This window comes from Henckelia pumila, chromosome 4, assembly GCF_033568475.1.
Source record: "Henckelia pumila isolate YLH828 chromosome 4, ASM3356847v2, whole genome shotgun sequence".
Taxonomy (NCBI): Eukaryota; Viridiplantae; Streptophyta; class Magnoliopsida; order Lamiales; family Gesneriaceae; genus Henckelia; species Henckelia pumila.
The window spans coordinates 197,399,054-197,426,704 of NC_133123.1; the positions used below are offsets into that span (position 1 = coordinate 197,399,054).

General features: G+C 34.5%; 1 protein-coding gene across 1 annotated transcript; it reads left to right on the forward strand.

Annotated features, from left to right (window-relative positions):
• Window positions 1-1,324: 1,324 nt before the first annotated feature.
• Window positions 1,325-4,059, forward strand: LOC140866643 (putative late blight resistance protein homolog R1B-14). Its single transcript, XM_073271671.1, has one exon. It carries the CDS (start codon window positions 1,623-1,625, stop codon window positions 3,891-3,893), a length of 2,271 nt encoding a protein of 756 aa, XP_073127772.1. The 5' UTR covers window positions 1,325-1,622; the 3' UTR covers window positions 3,894-4,059.
• The last annotated feature ends 23,592 nt before the right edge of the window (window positions 4,060-27,651 follow it).

Here is a 27,651-nt window from a genome sequence, read left to right on the forward strand (position 1 = left end):
ATTTAGCCCTAAGGCACCCGCACAAGTTTTTATACTCATGCAAAATTATTTACTTGTACGTGTTTTATTTACGCTTTAATTTTTCGCTGCACTGTGTTGTCTTTGGTATTACAACACGAAGTACAACACTTCCTATTTCACATAACAAACCACGTACACTGTTTCTTTCACCTAGCATATTTTTTTAATCTTAATATACATTTAGGTATATATTCTATACATTTTTAGAATTTTATAAGTGAAAAAAAACTTTAATTATGTGTTTGGATACAATTTTTGTAAAATATTTTTGAATGAAAAAGTGTTGTCTAAGTACAGTTCTTAAAAGACTTCTTGAGATGTGTTAGTAGATTTTTTTAGAATTGAACTTTGAAATACAAAGATGAACAAAATTATTTTTGAAATGTTAAAATATTTTATAGACTAGTTAGTTGTTCACACTAGGGATGTCAACGAGACGGGTTTGGGGCGGGTTTGACCAAACCCAAGATCAGCCCCGGACCCGCTTGTGGACCCGCCCGCATTGCCATCCCTAGTTCATGCACACACATATTTATTCTTAAAACAACTTTTAAAATATTTTATAAATTTTTTAAAAAAAACACATTTATAAATAAATATCTAAAAGAAACCTTAGTTTTTAATGATTCTATTATAGTTTATAACACAAAAATTATTACTTAATATTTTAAAAATTTTAACATAGTTCCTAGATTTTTTTTTTTTTTTAAAAAATCTAAATATGCATGCACAAATCACGTGCTAAAAGTTCGTTTTGAAAAAAATTATCATAAAAATCTACTTTGGTAAATTTATATGTTATCCAGCTATAACTTATATATTTTTATACTTTCCCTTCTCCAATTAAATTTATTATTACAAATATAGTACAAATTGATCATATTATCTAATGTGGACATAGGAGATTTGTACATATGGGTATGTGCAAATTTATGACTAGACGAGCCTATCCTTGGGTCGGGCAAACTCATTTTTGAAGTGGACTTTTACGCAGTCAAATGATTCATCTTAGAATAATTTTCTTTGTTTTTTTTTTCCTTCTTAGAATAATATTAATGATTAATGGTATTGGTAGCAGCTCTCTGTCTCCCACATGCTTAACTAATATAGTTGGGGTCAACTATCACTACACATGATTAATTAATATTAATATTAATATTAATGATTAATGTTATTGGTAGCAGCTCTATGTCTCCCACATGCTTAATTAATATAGTTGGTCAACTTTCACTACATATGATCAATATCTTCTGATTCCAATAATCCATCTTCGTCTCCAATCCATGGCAGCTTATGCCGCACTTGTCTCACTTGCTCGATCAATACGCCAGATTTTGGATCTTGGACATGGAAAATTAGCTTCCCTTGGTGAAAAGGTTGATTTCATCGTCACTTTCTTGGAAGATTATTCGGAGAAGCATTGCGGAACACTCGATCCCCTGGGAAATGAATTCAGAAATGCCGCATACCAAGCGCAAGATTCCGTGGATTCGTATCTGTGTTCTGTATCCACGACCCCGCGGGATGATTGTGATGAGACGAGCTTGGATCAAGACCTGGACAGAGCGGTCGAAAGAATTAGTTTTCTTTGGGAAGAGGTGATGAAGATGAAAAACAGAGACAATGCAGATTCTTCTCCTGTTAATGTTCATTCATCCACAGTAGTCAAAAATATCACTGGAAACACGGTGGTCGTGGGATTCGATGATGATGATCTGGATACTATCAAAGAACGCATGTATGAAGATTCTGCTAAACTCCAAATCATCCCTATTGTTGGGATGGGAGGAATCGGGAAGACTACTCTAGCTAGAAGAGCTTACGAGCATTCACTCTTGGCTCAGTACTTCGACATCTGTGCCTGGACAACTATGTCTCAAGAGTATCAAAAGAGAGATGTTCTTTTAGAGCTTCTTCAGCACTTGAACAAACAAGACAACAATCAACGATCCAATGCGACCGATGCCCAATTGGTAAAGCAAGTCTATCAAAATCTTTTCGGTAGGCGATATCTCATCGTGATCGATGATATATGGAGTACCAAGGCTTGGGATGACTTGAAGATGATATTTCCAGTGGATGGTAGTAATGGAAGTCGGATCTTGTTGACTACTAGGCTATTAGATGTGGCAATTCATGCAGGATCTTTTGGTACTCATGAACTTCATCAAATGGACTTTTTGAATGAAGATCAAAGTTGGAAGCTACTTCGGGGAAGGATTTTCGGACAAGAATGTTGTCCTCTCCACCTAGTGGAAATTGGGAAGAAGATTGCGAGAAATTGTGGGGGGCTTCCACTCACAATTGTAGTGGTTGCAGGACTACTCCTCTCTAATGGAAACATCTTGAAACAAGAAATGTGGGAAAGTATTTTGGGAAATATAAGTTCAACAGAGCCCACAATTGCACTGCATTGCTCAAAGATACTATGTCTGAGTTATGATCGGTTGCCTCTCCGACTAAAGCCATGCTTCCTCTACATTGCAGCTTTTCCAGAAGACTCTAAAATCGATGTTTCAAAGCTAATCAGGTTATGGGTTGCAGAGGGATTTCTGAAACCAAGTGATGGATGTAAAAGCTTGGAAGATATAGGAGAGGGGTATTTGGAGGATCTCATATGTAGAAGTTTGATATTAGTGAGCAAGAAAGGGCCAGACGGAAAACTCAAAACTGTTGAAATCCATGATATGTTGAGAGATATTTGTATAACAAAAGCAGAAGAAGAAGGTTTTCTCCATCGTTTTTCATCCAAACCAAATTCCCAAAAAAATGTCCTAGTGAATCCAGGTCATCGCATCAGCATTCATTTATCAGGGACTTTTAAGCAATGGCAAGTACAAGGTTCGAGTGTACATTCAGTTATCATTTTCCCTGAGAGAAATTTGGAAACAAAATTATATTTAAGTTGTAGGAGGATCAATATCTTGGATGCACCCTGGGTGACTTTGCCGAATTTCTCAAATGATATCTCATCACTTGTCAGATTAAGGTACCTTGCTTTTGCCTTGGACTCCAAATCATGCCCCCGTGGATTTCCCGACTCGATATCCAAACTTTGTAATCTCCAAACTATAGTTACTGGCGGAGTTTACCACAATAGATTGGAGATAAACTACAAAATTTGGTCGAAGCGAAGTTTAAGGCATCTGATCATCAACACCCCTTTCCATTTGTTATGTCCATCTAATGGAGAAACCATTGGTGAAAGTAATCTACAAACACTTGAGAAAGTGATTGATTTTAGATTCACCGAGGAGTCCATCAAGATATTCAAGAATCTGAAAAGACTGAAAATTGTTAGAAGGCTTCATAAATATGATGATTTATATCTTGACAATCTTTTCCGTTTTCAAAAACTCGAAGAATTAGAAGTCAAACTGCATTTCTACTCCAATGATTCAAGGATATGGAATCATGCTTTTCCAGTCAGTCTTAAGAAGTTATCTCTAAAAGGAATTTATTTCCTTTGGGAAAATATGACCATAATCGGGTCTCTCCCAAATCTTCAAGTGCTCAAGATAATAAACATTCGTCATTTCACTGATGATCATGAATATGAAGAGTGGAAGCCAGTGGAAGGCCAATTTCTTCAGCTTAAGTACTTTCACTCGTCGTTGGATTATGTGGTGAAGTGGGAAGTGGAAAAGGAGCACTTCCCAAGCCTCGAAAGCTTGAGGCTCATGCGTGCATGGAGTCTTCATGAGATTCCTTGTGGAATAGGAGAAATAGATACACTTCAACTCATTGAGTTACGCAAATGTCGCATTTCATTGGTGAATTCGGCAAAGCTACTACAGAAGCAGCAACATGAAAATGGAAACATTCCTTTTCAACTTCGTATCGTGAATGGTACTGTCCCTGATTCCCATTAAACAATTATTATATATGGTTGCATTTGACAGAGGAACTTGCAAGGATTTGCATTTGTTTGGACAGAAAATTATTGCTAGCTCCATGATCGATGAAACTAGAAGATGCATGAGTCATGGAATCAGGTTCATCTGTTTTCATAAATTCTGTATCTGTATTTTTATAAATAGTAATTAGTAGGGAAAATTATTTTGGTGGTTCAATGCGATTGTCATTTTGCGATTTTGATTTACTATTTTATCAAATTTCAATTTTAGTATGTTATTATCTTTTTTTGTTTCTATAATTTTATTCATTTTTATGATTTGACGTGTTAATGGTTATCACATCAGCGCTCTTAATAAAAAAATAATTACTAAAATTTTCAAAAAATAAAAAAATTATATATGTTATTAACACTGAAATTTGATGACATCGATGATGGAATTCGCAAAATGATAAAACTACTGGACAAAAAGTACTATTTTTCCCTGACTAATTAAACCAGCCCATTATATAAAACTAATATATACATATATACTAGGCTAGGTCACATCAATTCTTAAGGTGTACCTCAGGTTTGTATTTCAAGTTTTTTTTTTAAAAGAAATTAAACATGCATTTATATTTGAATATGTATTATTTTATACTTTATTTTTTTAATGTATAACAAATAATTAAATCTAAACTAAAATAAAACAACTATTGATTTCTTCATAACTAATTGATATAGCTATAACAGAGTTTTAAAGGTATTAATCAAATTATTGCATCCGAGTACAAACGTTAAAGAAATGAAAAATATATAATGAGTCGTTCAAAAATTTCATATCAAATAAATTATCTCGAACCGGTAATCAATGAACCAAATTTTTCAATAAATCGAGTAGAATGATTCCAAAATATTTCTGTGTATCAAAGAAAACATGTGAGATGGCAAAGTCACTCCTACGCTCAAGTCAGTATAAGATTCAGTAGAAAATATATGAAAAATATGTATGAAAAGTGTGTAAAAGCGTATAAAAGAGCATCAAGAAATATATAAAAGAGCGTGTAAAAGCGTATGAAAGAGTTGTAAAAAAAGTACCGTAATAAGTGTTTGATACCCCTTATTTATAGGAAGAGAGTCTCAGTCCATATAGAATTTTTAATGTATCAGACAACTAGATACATGAATATTCATGCAATAATTTAATATATCCCTAAAATATAAATAAAAATATGATAAGATAAGATAAGATAAATTTTTTTATCATATCATCAATACTACCTCCCGGAGAGAAGTGACGACGAGTAAAATGAGAAAAAACTTTGAAGTGGTTGACTTTATATTTTAGAGCATATAAGACAATATTCTAGTTGTTTGCAATTTTCTTCGAGCGATCGTGATAGAATGAACTTACATGGTGCCGAGATGGTCAGGCTCGTGATTTTTGCCAAGTTAATGGACTTGTCTTCATTGCCAAGTTAATGGACTTATAGTGCCGAGTTAGTCGAGCTTATGATTTTTTCCAAGTTAATGGACTTATCGTCGTTGTCAAGTTAATGGGCTTATAGTGCCGAGCTAGTCGGACTTTTTGGAAATGCCAAGTTAATGGGCTTGCATCGAATGCCAAGTTAATGAGCTTACATGGTGCCGAGCGGGTCGGGATTTTTGGGAATGCCAATTTAATGAGCTTATATAGAGAATGCCAAGTTAATGGGCTTACATTGTGCCGAGCTGGTTGAGCTTTTTGGGAATTTCAAGTTAATGTGCTTACATGGTGCCGAGCGGATCGGGCTTTTTGGGAATTTCAAGTTAATGTGCTTACATCGAGACTTCCAAATTAAAGGGCTTATATTGTGCCGAGCTTGTCGGGCATTTTGGGAATACCAAGTCAATGGGCTTACATCGAGAATGTCAAGTTAATGTGCTTACATGGTGCCGAGCGGATCGGGCTTTTTGGGAATGCCAAGATAATGGGCTTAAATCGAGAATGCCAAGTTAGTGGGCTTACATGGTGATTGACGCGTTGAAAATAGTTAATTGGCTTATCAAAACCAGATGTATCATTTATATAACAATTTTGACAAATTTGATCACCATAAAACAAACATATAATTTTGAGAGTAGGAGATGCCTCAGAATATTATTTAAAAAATGATAATAAATTTCAAAAACAAAACTTTAATAATTTAATTACAACATAAATATAATTGAAATACTTATCTCTCGTTCATGCGTTGTAGATGACATGAATTTGGATGTATAGCAAGATAACATCTCCTATTTCTTGCTCAAAGAACCGACTTGATATAGTAAGCAAAAAATGATCTTCACTATCCCGAATGAGCGTAAAGATGTTATAAAACGTGGTATAAATTTTGGAAAAATCCAACGGCTATATTTTTCGTATATGATTTTTCAAAAATGCTGCAGAATAATCATGCGAGAAGAACAACAGATTATGTTCGGCCGTATATCCGTTCAGAACTTAATTCGTGATAATTCAAATCCATGGTATAAATTTCAAAGCAATCCAACGGTTATATTTTCTGTAACTATTTTTTCAAGAATACCGCACAGTAATCATGCTAGAATAACAGCAGACTATATTTGACCTAAAATATCTGCATCTAAAAGCAACCAATAAGGATCTCCACCGTTCAGAAGTTGCAACATGATGCTCCAAACACAAGGTGTAAATTTTTCATAAATCCAACGGTTATATTTTCCGCAATTGTATATGCAATCAAGACACGTAGAAACCATGCGAGTTGTGCAGTTTGTATTCGACGGTTAGAATCAAATTTGAACCCAATCCGACAATTCAGTTTATCACAGTGCCTTTTGCAAGTGGACTGATGTACAAAATCTGAAACTCATACAGAAAATTCTTCCTTCTTTTTTCTGTTCTTGAGTCAACCGTGAAGAGTAATCGTGGGTTTGGTCTTCGTTCCCACAAACGACGTCAATTGATGCGTTCAAAAATTTCACATCAAATAAATTACCTTGAATCGATAATCAACAAACCAATTTTTTCAATAAACCGAGCCGAATGATCCTAAAATATTTCTATGTATCAAAGAAAATATGTGAGATGATTTTGCTAGAAGGCGAAGTCACTCCGATGCTCAAGTCAGTATATGATTCAGTAGAAAATATATGAAAAAAATGTATGAAAAGTGCGTAAAAGCGTATAAAAGAGCATTTAGAAGTATATAAAAGAGCGTGAAGAGCGTATGAAATAGCTGTAGAAAAAGTACAATAATAAGGGTTTGATACCTCTTATTTATAGGAAAAGAGTTTCAGTCATATAGAATTTTTAATGTATCAGACAACTAGATCCATGCAATATTCTAATATATCTCTAAAATATAAATAAATATATGATAAGATAAGATTATGTGGTCAAGTAGGAAGTGGAAAAGGAGCACTTCCCAAGCCTCGAAAGCTTGATCCTCACGCGTGCTTGGTCGCTTGATGAGATTCCTTGTGGAATAGGAGAAATAGACTCACTTCAGCTCATTAAGTTGCGAAAATGTCGTATGGCATTGGTGAATTCAGCAAAGCTACTACAGAAGCAGCAACATGAAAATGGAAACATTGCTTTTCAACTTCGTATCGTGAAAGGCACTGTCCCTGATTCGTAATGAACAAATTATTGTGGTGGCATTTGACAGAGGAACTTGTAAGGATTTGTATTTGTTTGGACAAAATTATTTCTAGCTCCATGATCGATGAAACTAGAAGATATATGCATGAGTCATGGAATCAAGTTCATCCGTTTTGATTTCTGTATCTGTAATTTTATAAATGGTAATTAGTAGGAAAAATTGTTTTGGTGATCCAGTGATTCTCATTTTGCGATTTTGATTTTGATTTTATCAAATTTCAATTTTTGTATGTTATTATTTTAGTCATTTTTATGATTTGGCGTGTGTATATATGGTCTTCCCAATAAAAAATAATTACTAAAATTTCCAAAAAATAAAAAATTATGTGATTAACACTGAAATTTAATGACACTGATGATCAAATTCACAAAATGGCAAAATTAGGACAAAAAATACTATTTTCCCCCACTAATCGAACCCACCCATTATATAAAACTAGTCGTCGTGGCACACGCGATGCGTGTGTAAAAATAAAAATGACGAAAATTAGATATTTAAAAGTATTGCGATGCGTGTGTAAAAATAAAAATGACAAAAATTAGATATTTAAAAGTATTTATATCTTTATACAAAACATAAATACAAATAAATTCAGAAAAATATATTGTAAAAAAATAGATAGGAAATTATCCTCGGATGGAAGATGGAGGTTGTTGGAAGGAGTGAGAAGTGGGAAGGAAGTTGAGAGAGAGAGAGTGATGAGGGGTACAAAAGGAATAAATTGGTGAAAATTCACCATGACACCAAAATCAGTTAGTATAGGTTGCTTAGACTTAATAATATAGTAATAGATTAATATATAGATATATACTAGACAATGTCACCTAAATTCTCGAGGTGTTTATCCAGATTTATATTTCTATTTTTTCAAAAAAGAAATTAAACATTCGTTTATATTTGCATGGGTCTTATTTTATACTTTAATTTTTGTATAACAAATAATTATATCTAAACTAAAATAAAACAACTATTGATTCCATCATAATTAATTGATATAGCTAGCTAACAATACATAATTCTGAGTTTTTAAGGTATTAATCAAAATTATTGTGTCCGAGTACAAACATTAAAGAAATGAAATTAAAATAGAAAATATGTATAACTTCTGTCAATCGTGTTAAATATGGGGAAACAAAGAAGTCAGGATTGTAATCTATCTATTAAAAAACTAAAGTAAATGAATTTACGTATGTGTCACATGCTTGTGTGTAAGATGATGATATGTTAGATGTAAAAATTTATAAATTTAAGAATTTGTAAACTTTGAAATTTTAATCTTGTTAGAGTTGCATATGCATATTCATGTAGTTTGCAAAAGGCTTATTGATCCTATTTAAAAACAGATTTAGCTAACCACATCGAATTATCTGAATGCTATTGTTTTTTTTTTTTTTTTTTTAGAATAAATGCTATTGTTTTTGGTTGAAGCCATATGTATTTTGATAATAGTGGTTTTTATTTTCTTTCATATTCCTAGTTACATGATTATTATTTCAGGTTAGAATTGTGCTTAAAAAAATAAGAATGATGAAAGTGAAAGAAGCTTAAAGAAGTGGAAATAACAAGGAAAAAGGTTGAGTAGGGGTAAAAGTGGAAGAAGTTTAACTACCTACCTTAAATTGGACATGAAATATACGCTCATCTTAAAACATAATAAGATGAGAACTCTATAAACTGGTTATTAGATATTTGAAAATAGAATATTCATATTGAATATGATAGCGACTATAAGGTCTTTATACTTAATAACATTATTGAAGTTGATGGATATATGAACATGGTAAATTCAATTTGAATATTAAATGTAATTTGATCCATTGAACAATGGATAAGAAAGCTAAAGCCCGAGATTAACAAAAGAAATTTGAAAATCTATTAATATACAAAGGATAGTGTGACGTCCTCTGCTCTCGAGCAATGTTTTAAAAGGCGCTAGGTGGTAGGCGAGCGACGACCCACCGCCTAGGGTCTAGCCGCCTAGGCGGTTTTTTTTTTAAACCTAAAAAAAATATCTTGGGATATTTATGAGATTTTCTATAAAATATAATTTTTATTTCATATGTTTTTTCTGTTTTCGTATGAAATTCTTGTAAAATTTTAATAATATAGTCTCTCACGTGAAATGGATGGCGAAAGTTGCGGCGACCGGCAACAAGAAGCTTGAAGATTGAAGATTAAAGATTGTCACGTTCTCGGCCCTCTCTTTTCTCGTTTCTCTGCTTTTCTTCCGTCTTTTCTTTTCTTTTTATTTCTATTTCTCTTGGGCCCTTTCTTTTCTTTTAAGTTTTAATTTTTTTTAATAATAACTTGACCGCCTAGGTAGAAAGCGCCTAGGCGGACAGTTAAGCGGGTGACGCCTCTAAAAGGGGCGGTGGGCCGCCGTCTAGGCGGAGATTTTTAGAACAATGCTCTCGAGAGCGCCACTCGATCGAGAATATACATTCATTTTAATTCTTTAAAATGCGGAATAAAGAAATGTCTATATCTGTATTTTTATAAATAGTAATTAGTAGGGAGAATTATTTTGGTGGTATGTGATTGTCATTTTGTGATTTTGATTTACTATGTTATCAATTTTAGTTTTAGTTCGCTATATTTATTTGTTTTTATAATTTAAATTCTTTTTTTGATTTGACATGTGTATGGTGTCACGTCAGCGCTCCCAATAAAAAGTAACTACTAAAATTTCCAAAAATAAAAAAATATGTGATTAACACTTAAATTTGATCACACTGGTGATCAAATTCGCAAAATAAAAAAATTACATGACAAAAAATACAGTTTTCCCTTGACTAATCAAACCAGCCCATTGTATAAAATTAAAATATAGATATATATACTAGGCAAGTTCACCTCAATTCTCTAGGTGTTTACCCAGGTTTTTATTTCTATTTTTTAAAAAAAGAAATTAAACATGCGTTTATTTTTGTATAGGTCTTATTTTATACTTTAATTTTTTTTAATTTATAACCAATAATTAAATCTAAACTAAAAGAAAACAATTATTGATTCCTTCATAATTAATTGATATAGCTAACAATACATAATTCGAGTTTTTTAGGTATTAATCAAAATTATTGTGTCCGAGTACAAACGTTAAGGAATGAAAAATGGAAAATATATATAACTTCTGTCAATGTTAAATATGGGGAGAAAAAGAAGCCAGTATTGTAATATATATATATATATATATATATATATATATATATATATATATAGAGAGTACTTAATGGTGCCCAACAACTATGCCCAACTCCGTACCCACCATGTACAATAGGTGAGTTGACAAGCACAATTGATGAGTTGACTTATACATGGTGGGCACGAAGTTGGGCATAGTTGTTGGACACCATAAAAAAACTCATATATATATATTTATATATCCAATAGTTGAGTGTCACCTCATAATGAGTACGGTGGGTGAACAATATTGCAAAACTATATATATATATATATATATATATAAATATATATAAACTAAAGTAAATGGATTTACGTATGTGTGATATGTTTGGGTGTAAGATGATGATATGTTAGATGTAGAAATTTATAAATTTAAGAATTTGTAGAGTTTGAAAGTTTAATATTGTTAGAGTTGCATATGCATATTGTAATTTGCAAAAGGCTTACTGATCCTATTTTAAAACGGATTTAGCTAACCAGATCAAATTATCTGAATGCTATTATTTTTGGTTGAATCAATATATAATTTGATAATAGTTGTTTTTATTTTCTTTCATATTCGTAGTTACATGATTATTATTAGGGGTAGCAAAAATTCTCGAAATCCTGACCCTTCCCGAATCCAATTCCATTCCTTTCCCAAAAAAATCCCAACCCGAAATTTTTTCGACCCGAATTTTTGAGATTTTTCCCGTCCTTATTAATATCGGGAGAGGGATCGAGAATAAAACCGTATCCCGACAAGATTCACGACCCATCTCGAAATAATATTATAATATATTTTATTAAGAATTTTATTAATAGATTGAGGTAAATATTATTGGGTTTCAACCCATATTACAAATAGGAAAAATAAGTTTTTTGGTCCAGTAACTTTATCCCTTTTAGATTTTGGTCCATTAACTTTTTCGATGTGGGTTTTGGTACACTAACTTTATATTTTCAGTTTTTTTGGTCCAACTGCATACGTGTTAGTTTTTTATTGGTCCACGTCATCATTTTGGATCAATCAGAAGTTGACACGTATACAGTTGAACCAAAAAATACTGAAAATGCAAAGTTAGTGTACCAAAGCCCATATCGGAAAAGTTAATGGACCAAAACCAAAATATGGACAAGTTAATGGACCAAAAAACTTATTTTTCCTTACAATTAACCGTGGACTTAATTCGCATAATTGTTTATTTTGGAATGATCAAATTGTGGAATCACGAAATGACATTTTGTTTTTGTTTATTTTTTTTAAAAAAATTAATTAATAATTTAATTAATTCATAACAAGAAATGTTATTTGACATATATTTAACAAAATTTATCTACTAATTTGTATCAGAACATTATATTAATAATTATTCGATGCACATTTTCTCTTAACAAAACATTGAGCTATTATCCAAAATATTTTAATATTATATGTTTTAAGTTAAATATTTATTTATTTTTTATTTATAAATATTATTTATAAATATTATTTTTTATAAAATAATGACATTTTTTTGTTTTTTGAACGAAATCTTGAGCATGAAAAAAAATTTCGAGATTTCTTCTCCCAAACCGACATGATCTCGAGTGTTCAGAATCCCGAATATTCGAGTCACGAAATATGTCCGGTACGGGATCGGAAGAAAAAAAAATTTCCGATTCTTTTCGAGACGGGAATTTGGTAGGGGGTTACGGGACGAGTCACGCCTAATTATTATTTCAGGTTAGAATTGTGTTTAAAAAAATAAGAATGGTGAAAGTGAAAGAAGCTTATAGAAGTGGAAATAACAAGGAAAAAGGTTGATGCGGTAAAAGTGGAAGAAGTTTATCTACCTACGTTATATGCTCATCTTAAAACCTAATCAAATGAACTCTATAATCTGGTTATTAGAGATTTGAAAATATAATATTCATATTGAATAAGACAGCAACTATAAGGTTGTTCTTAGTAACATTATTGATGTTGATGGATTTAAAAACGTAGTAAATTCAATTTAAATATTAAATGTAATTTGATCCATTGAACCATCGACAAGAATGCTAGAGCCCCAGATTAATAATAGAAATTTTAAAACCTATTAATATGGAAATGATAACAACAACTATAAGGTTTTATATTTATGAATTGAAGGGAATATTTATTTCCTTAAATTCCTTAAAGTTTAATAAAAAATTTATTTTAAATTATTTGTCTTTCTTGGACTTCAAGTTATTAAATCAATTGAGAGATTTTTAAATAAGAAAATATTTTATACTCAATTGATATATGATATTATATGCTTATCCTAATATTTTTATACTTTATTTTTGTAGGTTCAATTTTGAATTAAATAAGCTCATGAAGGATATATTCTATATGCTTTAAAAGGCGTGAAGGCTTGTAGATGAGCAGACGTCTAATTTGAGAGAGCTTCAGAGACTTTTCGTGAGAAATCTTGAGCATACACCTTGAGGAGATTTTTGAATTATATTTGAAGCTCGTTTTTACTTGATCGCCTTGAAGGTTTGGAGAACACTTGAAGATTGGATCGAAAGCATGCGTTGCTCTCGTATTTTACCGTCAAAGATCAACTCCTTCTTTGTTTTTTATCATTCTACTTTGAGTAGATGTTTAAGGGAGTTGTTTTGATTATTTATTTTTCACATGTTTTGAGAAAATTATTTTTACAATAATTCACTAGTTTTAGAGTTTGTAAAACTCTTTATTGTTTTTCTAGTGAAGCTTTTTGCCCTGAGGCACTGCACGAGTACTTTGTACTTGTACTTAATTATTCAATTGTGTTTATTTATTTATTTCTTATTTTATTCAGGTTTTCAATATTTCCACTACATGTTATGTCAGATGTTGTCAACATCTAGTGATAACATCTAAATCTGATATTTTTTGCAACCATTTATTCCTTACAAGTGGTATCAAAGAAAGAATCTTGATACATTAAGAATTGATCCTAGTTAATATCTCTTTTCAGGGAATAATATGGATTCAGCAATTGCAAATTCCTTTTTCAAACCTCCGGTGTTAGATGGGACAAATTATGCCTTATGGAGGACTAGGATGCGTTTTATTATTAAAGCGATGGATGTGCGTCCATGATAGAGTATCCTTAATGGGTGGACACCTCCAAAGATCTTAGATTCTGAGGGTGAATATATTCTCAAGCTGGAATCCACCTGGACCACCGAGTTGATTTACTTGACGTGGTCAGTTGTTGGTAGAACAATGATTTGTTCGAGGATATTCATGCAAGCTAGTCATAATTTCCCAGTATGAGGGAATAAATAGTGAGTAGTTAAAGAACTAACCGTATCATCTAAAGATGTTGCTAATAGACAATGTCTAGCCATAGTTGACAAAGAATGGATAGGATTGTACCAATTATTGATTATTAATGTATGGATTAGATATCAGAAATCTCAAATAGCAATATAACAACTATTGTGATAAATTGACAGTGCTTTGAGATTCTTGTGGATTTCAGATTCTTTTTACTAAGTTCGATGCAAATTTTTGTATGATTTATTTAGGTTTAGGAATGACTCAAATCTTGAGTATCTGCCAGATATTGGAGTTATTAGAATTTCATTTGAATTTATCCAAATGATTAGTAGATTCGATGATTGAATTTTGTGGCTTGACCATTCGTGTTTGTAATTCTTACCATAGAAAAATGGTAAAATCTGGAAGCAAATTTTGGAATACAGTTAGGTAAAGCTAGATAGACTGTATTCAATTCGGTAACAGACTAAATGTATATTTTTTTACTATTATGAATAAGATCATTTCTTTTGATTTAGTTCAGTGGCAGCGCTGAGGCACTGAGAAAGCCAATTGGGAATTAGAGAGTCGTATGCAAGTAGAGCATCCATAATTGTTTTGATCGTTCTTTTGGATTTTCAAAATTGTATCTTGTAAAATGTTCAGATGTAATAAAAGAACGTTTTATTCGGTGTTTGTGTACTTAAGATTTGATTTCGAGGATGAAATCTCTTAAGTGGGGGAGAATGTAGTAGTCCAGTCTCATTTTACAAGATTAAGTTATTTAAACATGTTTAGAATGGATAAAACATGATTAAGGAAATTCCAATTGGATTTTTGGAGAGGAAAATCAGATTCAAGACATTCAAAAATGATCCGGAAGGGTCCAAACATTCGGTGGATCTGATGATCCGAACCCAAGTTCGGATGGTCCGAACTTCAATAGTTCGGAATCTAAGTTGGGGTTCGAAAGGTGGGTGAGATTGTACGATCCGATCCGATCCCAAGATCGGAGCATCCGAACCCAAGCAATTAGAGTCCGATGTGTTGTCAACTTGTGATTGACACGTGGAAGAGATCGGACGAAGCGAAGTCCATGATCAGAGCGTCCGAAGTTATAGAGAGGTAGATGGCTTAGATCTTGACACCTGGTATTGCATGTGTGACCGTCCGATCAGAGCAATCAGACACATGGTGAAGATGCGAGATCGAATCGTCCGAAGTAGAGATCGGATCGTTCGATCTTTGCCTATAAATATGGGGTCCGAGATTCAGAATTCTGTACCAAAATAACTTATTTCCCTCTTATTTTGTAGTAGTTTTAGGGACTTCCCAGCCTTCTTTAGCAAGGGGCGGGCCTTGGCGAGGCATTTTCGGAGTCGTAGCGGAGTTGTGCTCAAGTTCTGGGGCAATCGACATCAATGGGTTGACGATGGACGGAGGTATTCCCGAGATCTTATAAATAGTTTGGGAGTATTTAATAGCTTAGTTAAGGATTTTAGAGAATTATGAGTAATGAATGGTTATCATGATTTGTAGTGATGAGCTGTAGAAGTGATGGGTTGTAGATGCTTGGACATCTAGTGTGAAAACCGAAAATTTCCTAAGATTTGGTGAGCATCTATTTATTTATTATTTATTAATTTTGTGAGATAATTAGTTCACAAAAAAATAATATAAGTGATCAATATTTAGATGGAGTCAAATCGAGAGAGAGAGAATTTTTATTCAAACTTTGAATATCACTATCCTAGTTAATCTTAAACTTCTTTTTGGTGCCTATAAATAGAGAAGCAAACTGTAGGAAAAATCACAATCAAAACATTCTCTATTTCCTCTCCATATTTTCGAAAGGAATCCTAGTAAATTAAGTCTAGAATTCTGCCCAACTTTTTCCTAATTTTGTGAGAAGACTAAGGCTGTAATAGCCCGGTTCCATTTTACAAGATTAATTTGCTAATCATGTTGAGATTTATTAAAACATAGTTATGGGATTTTAATATAATCTAACGGACCAAAGATTTGGGTCCAAAACGCCCGAAAGATGCTTAATGGGCTTAGATCGGAGAGTCCGATCATAGTGCCATGCACGTATCAACGAAAATTGAACACGTAGCTGCATGTATGGGATCGGAGCATCCAATCTTGGCCGATCGGAACGTGGCATGCATGCGCATATCGGAGCGTCCAATTTCCACCTATAAATAGGGGGTCCGAGGATCTCATTTGATTGCCAATTCCGAAACCTCTCCTCTCCCATATGACTCTATTTTAAGGGCTTCGAGACTCTTTATTTAAGAGTTGGAGTAGGTAGTAGTATTTTTTTAAAGTTAACGGACAGTGTCCGTAGTAGTGGCCGAGCAGCGGAGCTCTGAAGAGGTGTCCAGAAGTCGTAGCAAGGTTGAGCCCAAGCTCTGGGGCATTCGACATCATCGGGCTGACGACGGACGAAGGTATAGCTCTGGCTTCTTATTATAAATAAGGAGTATGCTATAGTTTAATTAAGGCTTTTAGAGCATGATAGATGATGTTTGGTTATTATGGATTATAGTATTGCATGGTAGGCTTGGAACCTAGATGAGAGCTTCTAGGATCTGCCTTAGAAAGGTACAATAGTACTGTTCGAGATACCATAACTGAGTATGCATGTATTATGTGTTACATGTTTTATATGGTTTATATGGCATGATTTTATCTGCATATATTATGACATGTTATTATGATGCATGCATGATCATCTTGAACTTGTATCCTTATGATATCATGTAGCAGGGTGTTTACCCTATCCTGTCAGTGGATGGTTGGACACATGGACTTGTGTCAGGTCACCATCAGTTGGGTATGTAGGTCACCTCCTGAAGCGATGACACAACGTGCTATATACCCAGGGCCCAAGTTTGTTCTTGATCACACATTCTTGATCTTGTGTCTTGGTACCCGTACACTTGCATTCATGCACATATAATATTGTATACTTATACTCTCGTACTGAGCCTTTTAATGCTCACGTCCTCGTACTGTTATTTTTGGACACCCCATTTGACGGGGCAGTTGCAGGTAGTTTTCCTAGAAGTTTGGAGATTAGGTGGTGACAAGGCAGGATTGCAGGGTCAGCCACTATATTTTTCCATGCTGGTATTAGTTATTTTAGTTTCCGCATTTTATCTCTAATTTTGATTATTTATTGTTTAATCGCATGCCTAAGTTCTGATTAGTAGGTAATCACGGTGCGGGTCACTACAAAGGCTGCCACCTTGAGTCAAAGTTCAGTCCACTTTTCCCCATAAACCAGTCCACTTTTTCCATAGATTTTTGAAGACTAAAGTATAGTGATTAGGAAAGATAAGTGGCTAGGAATCTGTCCAGAACAAGGCTGGAATTTTGGGGAAGAAAAATCTGCCCAATTTTTGAGAATTGCATTCTAAAGTTTTCGGTTCAAGCTTCGCCTGTTAGTTGTTGATTCTTGCACAAACATATTCTGTAAGTGGGCTTTTGTTTTTAAAATCATATGTATGTTTGAAAAATCTCGATTGTTCATGATAATTGTTGGAATATTGTTATGTAATAAACTTTGTTGAAAATATGTTTTGACACTGTTATGACTCAAATTAAGAGTGGAAAAGAAATTCGAACCATATTATGTTATGACCCTGATGCGGTGGGTAATAATAATCGTTCCATGACCTCACCCCTTAGAGGGATTACATATAGGGGACTGATCAGTTAGCCACGAATAATGAGATGAATTTCAGTGTCTGGCCAAATCATGTTAAGTCATGTTTATTTTGTTATGATGTTTATTCTATGTTATAAGTAAGACATGCTATGCTATGTGAGACATGCTATGAGATGATATGTTTTGAATTATGCTATGCTTGTAATCCAAGTATGAGTTTTTCAAATGAATATATATGTATATATTTTTGGTATGATCGATCGGCCCCCACTTGCTTAGTGTTTCCCAAAACGCTGACCCCTTACCTCTTTCCCTCCCAGATGATACCGGAGAAAAATTAGAGAACCAAGAGAAAAATCAGTTTTGGGGATGGTGATAGGAAGACTTTGATTTTTATTTTGTTATTCTTTGTTTTGGGATTAGTATAAATTAATATTTTGGATATTTAAATTTTTAGCTTTTTCGTAAGTTTTTGTTATTTTTGGATTATCGAGTTGTAAAGATGATGTTTTTGGAGTTTATTTATGAGAAAAGAGTGGTTTGATATACTGTACTACGAGGCTGATTATTTTATAATTTGTGTGAATTTGAAAAAACTCCGGTGACATGTCTCGGTCTCGGGGCATGACATTTAAGTGGTATCAGAGTTGCCAGGTTCATAATCCGGATGGGATTCCGTACAAAAATTTGACATGTCAAATTTTGACCCAAGACCAGCGTATCCTGGCCCGAATCGACCCACTGAGTCAAACACATACTTTGTATGATTAGTGACGTTTTTAGACCAAATTCGGTCGTTTGATCCTTCGAATTCGCGTTTTTTCTATTTTTGGAAAATTTTGGACAACCCATAACTTTTCGTGGGAAACTCAGAATTCAATTCCGTCGAATGCCACATTCTCCTTATAATCAGTAGTTTCAAAAATAGGGAGATCTCAAAAATTTCCATTTTTGGAAAAATTTTCGAAAAATCTCGTCCGACTTAGATTTTGCTTGAGTATCGTCGAAGAATTGTTGATCAGATTTAAAATTTCTGACTTTGATCTTGTTCTTTCATTCACCATTGTTTTGATTTTCAAGACTTAGTTCTTTTTTTTATTTACCTTCATGACATTTTGGGAATCAATAAAATAATTTTTATTCTTTCGACTAGTTATTGATTTGTTTATTCCGCTATTTCCTTTCTTCTTAAAATATCGTGTTTCGACAAATTCTTAGAATCCTATTCTTGTAGGAAATGGCCTGAAGACCCCCGAGAAACCCTCGCAATAACTCGAATCAAGAAGAAAATGAGAATCCACCACCAAGAGTTAATCTTAGCAGAGGGGACCTTGCGGCTATCGCAACAATTGTGGCAAAAACTCACCAAGGGTTGGGAAATAAAAAAGGTAACGGCAATCCGCCGCCGCCGCCACCTGCTCAGAATGGAGTCAAATTCCACTATGAATCCCTTCGTAAGAATCGAACTCAAATGTTTAAGGGAGATGCCAACCCAGAAGTGGTACGAAATTGGATGAAGAAAATGGAGGACAAACCGCGTTTACTCGAAGTTCCTAAAGCACTAAAAGTAGAGGTGACAATACCTTTCCTGGAAGACAAAGCAAGTAAGTGGTGGGAAGATGTCTCATCAGCCATGTTAGCTGCGGGACCAATCACCTGGGAGCAGTTCCGCTCCGCATTTTTGAAGCAGTACATTCCAGCTGAGGTGCGACTACAAAAACTAAATTATTTTGAAAACCTCATTCAAACTCCGGACATGACAGTGGTAGAATACACCTCCAAGTTCAACGGGCTCGGGACTTATGCCCCAGCTATTATAGCGGATGATGTTCTGAAGTTACACCACTTCAAGAAGGGGTTGAACAACCGAATCCAGTCGGCATTAGCAGTCTATCAGCCTACCAAATCTGCAGATCTGATGGGAGTGGCTATCCAAGCTGAAACGAATATCAAGCATCGAGAAGGTGACTTCAAGAACAAACGACCTCTGACCGGCCAATCTACTTCGAACGGGGAGAATTCCAAGCGCCCGAATCAGTCTTGTAGTAACCCAGAGTCCATTTTAAGATAATAATATGATAAACATGATTAAGAGTTAGTATTTGACCAATTCAAGGGCTTAATCAGGCTTCATATGTAAGAATTGGACTTCCAAAGTTTGAACAAGATCGGATGGTCCGAACCCAGATCGGACGATCCGAACCCTGCAAGATCGGAAACTCCAAAACGAGGCTTTTTACTTCGGAGTTAATGCATGATCGGACGCTCCGATCCAAGAACAGACGGTCCAATCTTCCCCGGCCAGCAATGCCCGATGACTAAGCAACGAGTTTTGAAAAGTTTTGAGTATTCATCAGATCGGATGGTCCGATCTCGAGTTTGGATGCTCCGATCGCCACGTTCCGTGCATGCAGATATCAGAGGCTTCGATCCCAATATCGGAGGCTCCGAATGTAGCCAAGTTTGGGGCTATAAATAGGGTTCTTCAGATTCAGAAATGAATTATGAATTCCTAAGTTTCCTTATTCAATTATATATAGTGTGAGGTATACACTTGAGGGTCCTATCGGTTAATAGAGAGGTTCTGGAATGACAAAGGTGTTGTTATAGTCCTCCTGAACGAGCAACTCCAAAGGGCTTACTACGGACGAAGGTATGGTCCAGAAATCTTATTAAGTTTTGAGAGTATCTATTAGCTTAGTTAAGGCTTATAGAACTTATGTAGTGATACAGTGAACTTTTGATTATAGGCTTGGAACCTAGGTCCTACTACACTCGAACTAGCTTAGAGGTACGTACACATTGACTGAGATTGCCAGCGAGTATCCATGTGTATATGTTGCATTTCTGTGGCATTATTATGTGGCATGATGTATGGTATTTCTGGAACAGATGTAGGTCTAGGCCAATTGATCACAGCCTCTACCTTACTTGGATCTACCAAAATCCCATCACCTGAAATAAGATGCCCAAGAAAAACAACTCTATCTAGCTAAAATTCACATTTCGATAACTTGGCATATAATTTCTCATTTCTCAAAGTCTGTAATATAATTCTGAAATGTTCAGCATGATCAGTTGGATTCTTGGAATAGATCAAAATATCATCGATAAATATAATGACAAAAAGTCATCCAAATATTTCTGAAATCTATTCATCAATCTCATAAATACTGCAGGAGCATTGGTTAATCCAAAAGGCATGACAATAAATTCATAGTGACCATACCTTGTTCTGAATGCAAATTTGGAGATATATTCTTCTCATACTCTCAGCTGATGATATCAGAGATTTCTCCAGCATTGCCAAGCCTATTACTCAGTTGACTCAGAAGAATATTCCGTATGTCTGGACAGAGGCTTGTGAAGCTAGTTTTCTTGAGTTGAAGAAGAGATTAACCAGTGCACATGTGTTGACCATTCCTTCAGGTACTGGTACTTTTGTTGTTTATTGTGATGTTTCTCACAGAGGTTTGGGATGTGTGCTTATGCAGAGAGGTCATGTTATTGCTTATGCCTCGAGACAGATGAAGCCACATAAAACCAGATATCCAATTCATGATCTTGAATTGGCAGCCAATGTGTTTGCATTGAAGATATGGAAACATTATCTTTACGATGAGAAGTTTGAAATTTATTCTGATCACAAAAGCTTGAAATATATGTTTACGCAGTCAGAATTGAATATGAGACAACGAAGATGACTAGATTTACTGAAAGATTTTGGTTGCGAGATCAAATACTATCCAGTGAAATCCAATGTAGTTGCAGATGTCTTGAGTAGAAAGGTATGTTCTTTATCCTTATCTACGATAGGTGTATCTCATTTGGTCGAAGATTGTTGTATTTTTGGATTAGTATTTGAGACAGATATACAACCTATCAAAGTTTATTCAATTCAAGCTGAGCCAGAACTGTTGATAAGAATCAAAGAAGCACATAAAGTTGATCCGAATATTCAGAAGTCGATTGAGATGGTCAGATCTGGACATCAATCTGAATAGGTCAATGCTGATAATGTTTTATTTGTGAATAACAGAATTGTTGTACCAGATGTTTCAGATTTGAAACATCAGATTATGAAAGAGGCTCATAGCAGTCGGTTCAGTATTCATCCTGGTGGCAGAAAGATGTATAATGATATGAAGATGCAGTATTGGTGGAAACAGACGAAGTCAGATGTGACTGATTTTGTATCCAGATGTCTAACTTTCCAACAGGTAAAAGCTGAAAGAAATAAGCCAGGTGGTCTATTGCATAGCTTATCCATTCCAGAATGGAAATGGGATCACATTTCGATAGATTTCGTTACACAATTACCACATTCATCCAGAGGTTGTGATGCCATTTGGGTGATTATTGACAGATTGACGAAATCAGCATGCTTTATTCTGTATAGAATGACGTATAGACATGATCAGATGACAGATATCTACGTTTGAGAAGTGGTAAGATTGCATGGTGTGCCTAAATCTATCGTTTCGGATCGAGACCCTAGATTTACATCACACTTTTGGCATAGTTTACAACAAGCTCTTGGTACTCAATTGCATCTGAGTACAACATATCATCCTCAGGCAGACGGACAGTCAGAACAGACTATCCAAACACTTGAGGATATGCTTAGAGATCTACGTTGCAAGATTCATTATCACTTGCTGAATTTTCATATAATAACAGCTATCAGACCAGCATAGAAATGACACCATTTAAAGCACTGTACGGAAAGAAATGTCGATCACCTTTGTACTGGATGATATTTCAGAGACACCTGATATTGAACCTGATATAATCCGTGAAATGATAGAGAAAGTGTAATGCCCCAAATTTATCTTAATTGACTTTATTTGAGATAATCAGAGATCACATAGTTCAAGAGCTGACTTGATTTTGATCAGGGTCTATTTTGCAAATTTTGAACTTTGAGGGACTAAAATGAAAATATGGACTTAATTTGATATTTATAGCTTGTTTTGGCTTCTCCTTCACTCCATCATCCTCCCCTTGGCAGACTCCTCCATTAGAGACGCCTTCCAAGCTTTTCCAAGCTTTGTGATTTCAGTTTCTGCTCAATCCATCTGTTAGAATTTATTTCTGAAGGCAGATTAGCGATCCCGACTGCGAGAGCTTTGTTCTATAGTAAGTTTTTCTCCGATCAGTTGTACTTTATTTTCCGGATGTTGTTAGAATCGACTGAGTTTCGGATAGGATGTTCTTGAACTAGTTCTTATCGTTTATTCTCTGTCAAATCGGAATTAGAGCGTCGTTCGGATTTGTTATGAATTTTTAGATGATTTTCGAGAATTTGGGTTTTGAAATTTGTTTGTTTTGAGTTGTTATTGATGATGTGATATTGGTTTGAGTGTATTCGTTATTTATACTGCTGTCTGTCATTTCGGATTGATCAGAATATAGCCGTTACGCCGCCAGTTTGAGTTTTGGAATATCAATTGTTTATATTGATGAGATTTTGGATTTAGGAGTTGGAATTGAGTTGAATGGTTTGACATAGGAATTCTTTTATATCTTCTTTCAGATTCAGTTGCAGATCGTGGAGTCCAGAATTGACATAATTCGAATCGTTGAAGAATTGATCGAGGTTTGGTATCGAGGTTACTTTATTCTTTAACTTGAATCGAATGATGTTTGATTGAGCCTTTTGTGCTTGTAGCTTGTCCGGATTGCAGCTACGTCAATCAAAGAAGAGGTATAAGACGACTTAGACTGGAATGGAATGAGTGACTCGAATTCGACTTGATTCGAGTGTTCCGAAGAAATCACATAGTTGCATGTTACTTGACTTACTTGAATTTATTGAATGAGTTATGAATTGCATTGCATTCATATTGAGCCAATTACCTTTATTTACGGGTAAGAGAGGACCAGAAGAGTTAGATATTCTGTGGACTATAGTTGAGTGACATTGGTGAGCAGAATTTTAACCAATTGTCGAGAAACACTCTCTATAGATGCCCAGAGTTTAGGGGAGTAAAATATGCACCGTCCACCTCGAGCGGGAGAGCAGGTGTGTTGGTGATATTTTGTCCTCGGGATCCCAAAAAGAGCAGAGAACCCTTACCTTTTGATTATCCAGACTTGATAATCCCAGATTTTAAAGACATGCATTTCATATTAGAGTCTCTTGAATTGCATTGTTGATGTTTGTATATCGCGAGTTGATATATTAATTGATATGCATGTTTTGTCTCTTTTACTGGGAATATATTTTTCACCGGATTATCCAGCTGTTGTCTTGTCTTTGTATGTGTGCATGGCGAAAGGTGGGGCAGGACCAAGTCAGATATCGCATGGCTAGGTGGTCGAGTTGATAGAGTGAGGCCTTGGTGTTTAGAAGTCGATTATGTAATCGAACTCGTTTTGTAATTGTATTGGAACCTAGAATCGATGCATGTACTTCTGTTGAGTTTTGATCAACCTTAGAACCTCATGTATTGTATGAGACAAGATTGATGTTGGAATTACATGTTGTAGGTTGAGAATTGAGGTGTTGTATTGCATGATGTAAGGAGAACACTTCTATTTTCTTTTCTGCTAAGCTGTGCCCGCTCCATCGGCTGATTATTAACGATCAAGAGAGCATACCTGTTCTGCAGGCAGAAGGTTGGCTTTTTTGTGCCGCTCGATCGGTAAGATTTTACCGATCGAGCGGAGGGCCTTTTAAATTTTTGGCAGAACTTGGGTTATTTTTGGGCCGCTCAATCAGTAAGATTTTACCGATCGAGCGAGCACTGTTCTTCAAATTTTTTTTATTATTATTATTTGCGTTATCTCTTGGCTCTTGTTTGTTTATAGATAGGATTAATTCTTGTTTAGATGATTAGAATCGAGGCCTCACTTTAATTGGTATCAGAGCGATAAGATTCTTGGACTGAATTAGAGTGAGCGTGGTAGATTGAGTCCGCTTGAACTGATCTCTCGCATGTGTTTGAGTTATTTAAATGATTATTTTAAACGCCATGAGAGCATGCTTTATTAATTGAGAATTATTTGAATTACCTGATTATTATGTGATTTAAATTGTAAAGCATTACTTATTTGAGATATGAACTGTATTTCATTTTAGATCTGAATTCCAATTGCTTGAGCAAGAAGAGCAGAGATTGTTTGAATTGCGAATGAGAATCAGATTGAGATCCGAAATTAAACACCTTTGGAGTAGAATGAGCTTATCGAACAGAGATTTGTGGGCACCAATTTTTTTTTAGATGGAGATATTTGAGTCCCTATCATCTAGAATTATCAGAATTGTCTCATTGAAGAGTTTTAGCAGGCGACAACAAACAGTAACTCCTTTGACTGATCTAGATCGTACTACTGAGTTGAGGGATGTCACTCGGACACCGATGGAAGAATTGCCGAGGAGATTTCAATCGTTTAGGCCACCGAGAATTTTTTAATGTATCGATTGGATTTTATGTGCGTTAGTTGTTGTTTTTGTGAGATGCAAGGATTGGAGCAAAAGTATCGAGAAGTAGCGGATGAATGAATTATGGAGAAGAAACTTCAGAAAATTACTTGGAATTTTTGAAACATCCAAATCCGATCTTTACCGTTCATAATAAAGTTAGGATGTTTGGAGCTGCTGTCAAAATTTCAGCTCGATCCGACGGTTAGATTGTGAGATATGATTTTTTGAAAATTGTCGCGCTGAAAAATAGCACATGCGAGAGGCATGCGCGCCCGTGCTGTCCTGGACGTGAAAATAAGAGTAAATTCGAAGCTCATGCGCGCCCTAGTTGTTTCCTAGCGCGCTCGCGCCGCTCTGTTCGTGAATTTTGCAGATTTTTGAGTTTTTAAAATACATGATTTGTCGGGCTTTATTTGGCGGGCTTCGAGGACATATAAAAAGGACTTCAAAGACACAATAGGGTAAGAGAGCCGCAAAAACATCAGCCGCACAACACAGAAAAATTCAAAGATTTGGATTGTGAATTGAGAGAAGAAATCTGAACAAGAACTTGAAGAACAATCAAAGAACGAAGACGAAGATCGATCGACCGGACACGACATCGAATATTCAGATTTTTTTTCTTCCTTTTGAGCTTATTATTATTAAATTGATGTCTAGATTTCTGAACATGATTTATTTTTGCAATAATTTGAGTATGAACAAAACTTTTAATAGTCTAGAGGTTGATGTAGCCTCGTTGAGACACTTTTACGAATTCTTAATTTTATTGGATTGAATCTCCCTAAATTAATTGTTTTTTTAGTTTTGATAGTATTTTCAATTACTTGATCAATAATTGGAATGTTATATTTATTCGAAATTGATGCTCGGGAGAGGCAATTTAGATAGGACCAATAGAAATTACACCGTTAATTATTTATATAGCTCGGGAGAGTGTATAATATTAATGAAGCTTTAGGAAGAACATCGATTTACAGATATCACTAAGACTAGATTTTTAATAGGAATATTGGAATTGAAAATTAGTTGATAAATATTATTTGTTGCTTGGGAGAGGGAAATAATTCACATAAGTGTTCTTGGCTATTAATTGAATATGATTCATGAAACTAAGTTAATTAAGAGTAACTGTTGTCAAAACTAGGTGAAATCAATACCTCTAGACCATTTTTCCTCTGATTGATATTTATCTAAAAATTGTGTGCGTGTTACTAAAAATCCTTTGCTTATTTTTATTTTTCTGCAAATCTTTTGATAATTGATTTTATAAATAAATTTAAGACTATTTTAATTATAAGTACTGAATATTTTCACTTTACTCCTCGTGGGATCGACACTCTATTTATCATTATATTAAAAGTTGACAATGTGCACTTGCGGGCACAAAATTACGCAACAGTGATGGGAAGAATTTGAATTTTATTTTGTTATTCGTTGTTTTGGGATTATTATAAATTAATATTTTGGTTATTTAAATTTTTAGCACTTTCGTAAGTGTTTTTTATTTTTGGATTATCGAGTTGTAAAGACGATGTTTTTGAAGTTTATTTATGAGAAAAGACTGGTAATTTGGTATATGTTGTACTACAAGGCTGGTTGTTTTATATTTTGTGTGAATTTGAAACAACGCCGGTGACACATCTCGGTCTTGGGGCATGACATCTAGGAAAATTATTAAGGTATGAAAGTATTGTTCGAGATATCCTAACTGAATATGCATGTGTTATGTGTTGCATTATTTATATGACATGATTTTATCTGCATATATTATGACATTATATTATGTTGCATGCATGATCATCTTGAGCTTGTATCCTTGAGATAGCCTGTATTAGGGTGGATACCATAATGTGTTAGTGGATGGTTGGACACGTTTACTCGTGATTAGGTCACCGATATCGACAGTATGGTATGTGAGCCACCTCCTGGTGTGACGGTGCAGAGTGATACTTACCTTGGCGCCAAATCTGATTGATCAAAGTTTCTTGACCTTGAGTCTTGGTATCCCATACTTGCATTCATGTTCATATAGTATTTGTATATTCATACTCTTGTACTGAGCGTAGTTCTCTCACGTCCATGTTTTTGTGTTTCTTGGACACCCCATTCGACGGGGCAGTTGTTGGTAGTTATCCCAGGGATTTGGAGATTAGGTGGTGATCAAGGCAGGATTGCAGGGTTAGCTGCTAGGTTTTACTTCATTTTTATTAAGTTAATTCAATTGGGTTGTACATATTATTTGGGTTTATTTATCGGTTGTATTATGTCGTTTAAGTATTTTGAATTAATTCCGCAGTTACTCTGATTATGCTTATTAATAGATTAATTGCATGCTTAAATTTCTGATCAGTAGGTGATCATGGTGTGGGTCACTACACAAATATTAGAGACAATTATTGATTTTAGTTTCACTGAGGAGTCCATCAATATTCTCATGAATCTAAAGAGACTGAAAATTGGTAAAAGACGTCACAAATACAATGATTTATATCTCGACAATATTTACCGTTTTCAAAACCTGGAATAATTAGAAATCAAAGTGGAGGACATGCCCTGTGATCTAAGGACATGAAACCCTTCTTTTCCAATCAGCCT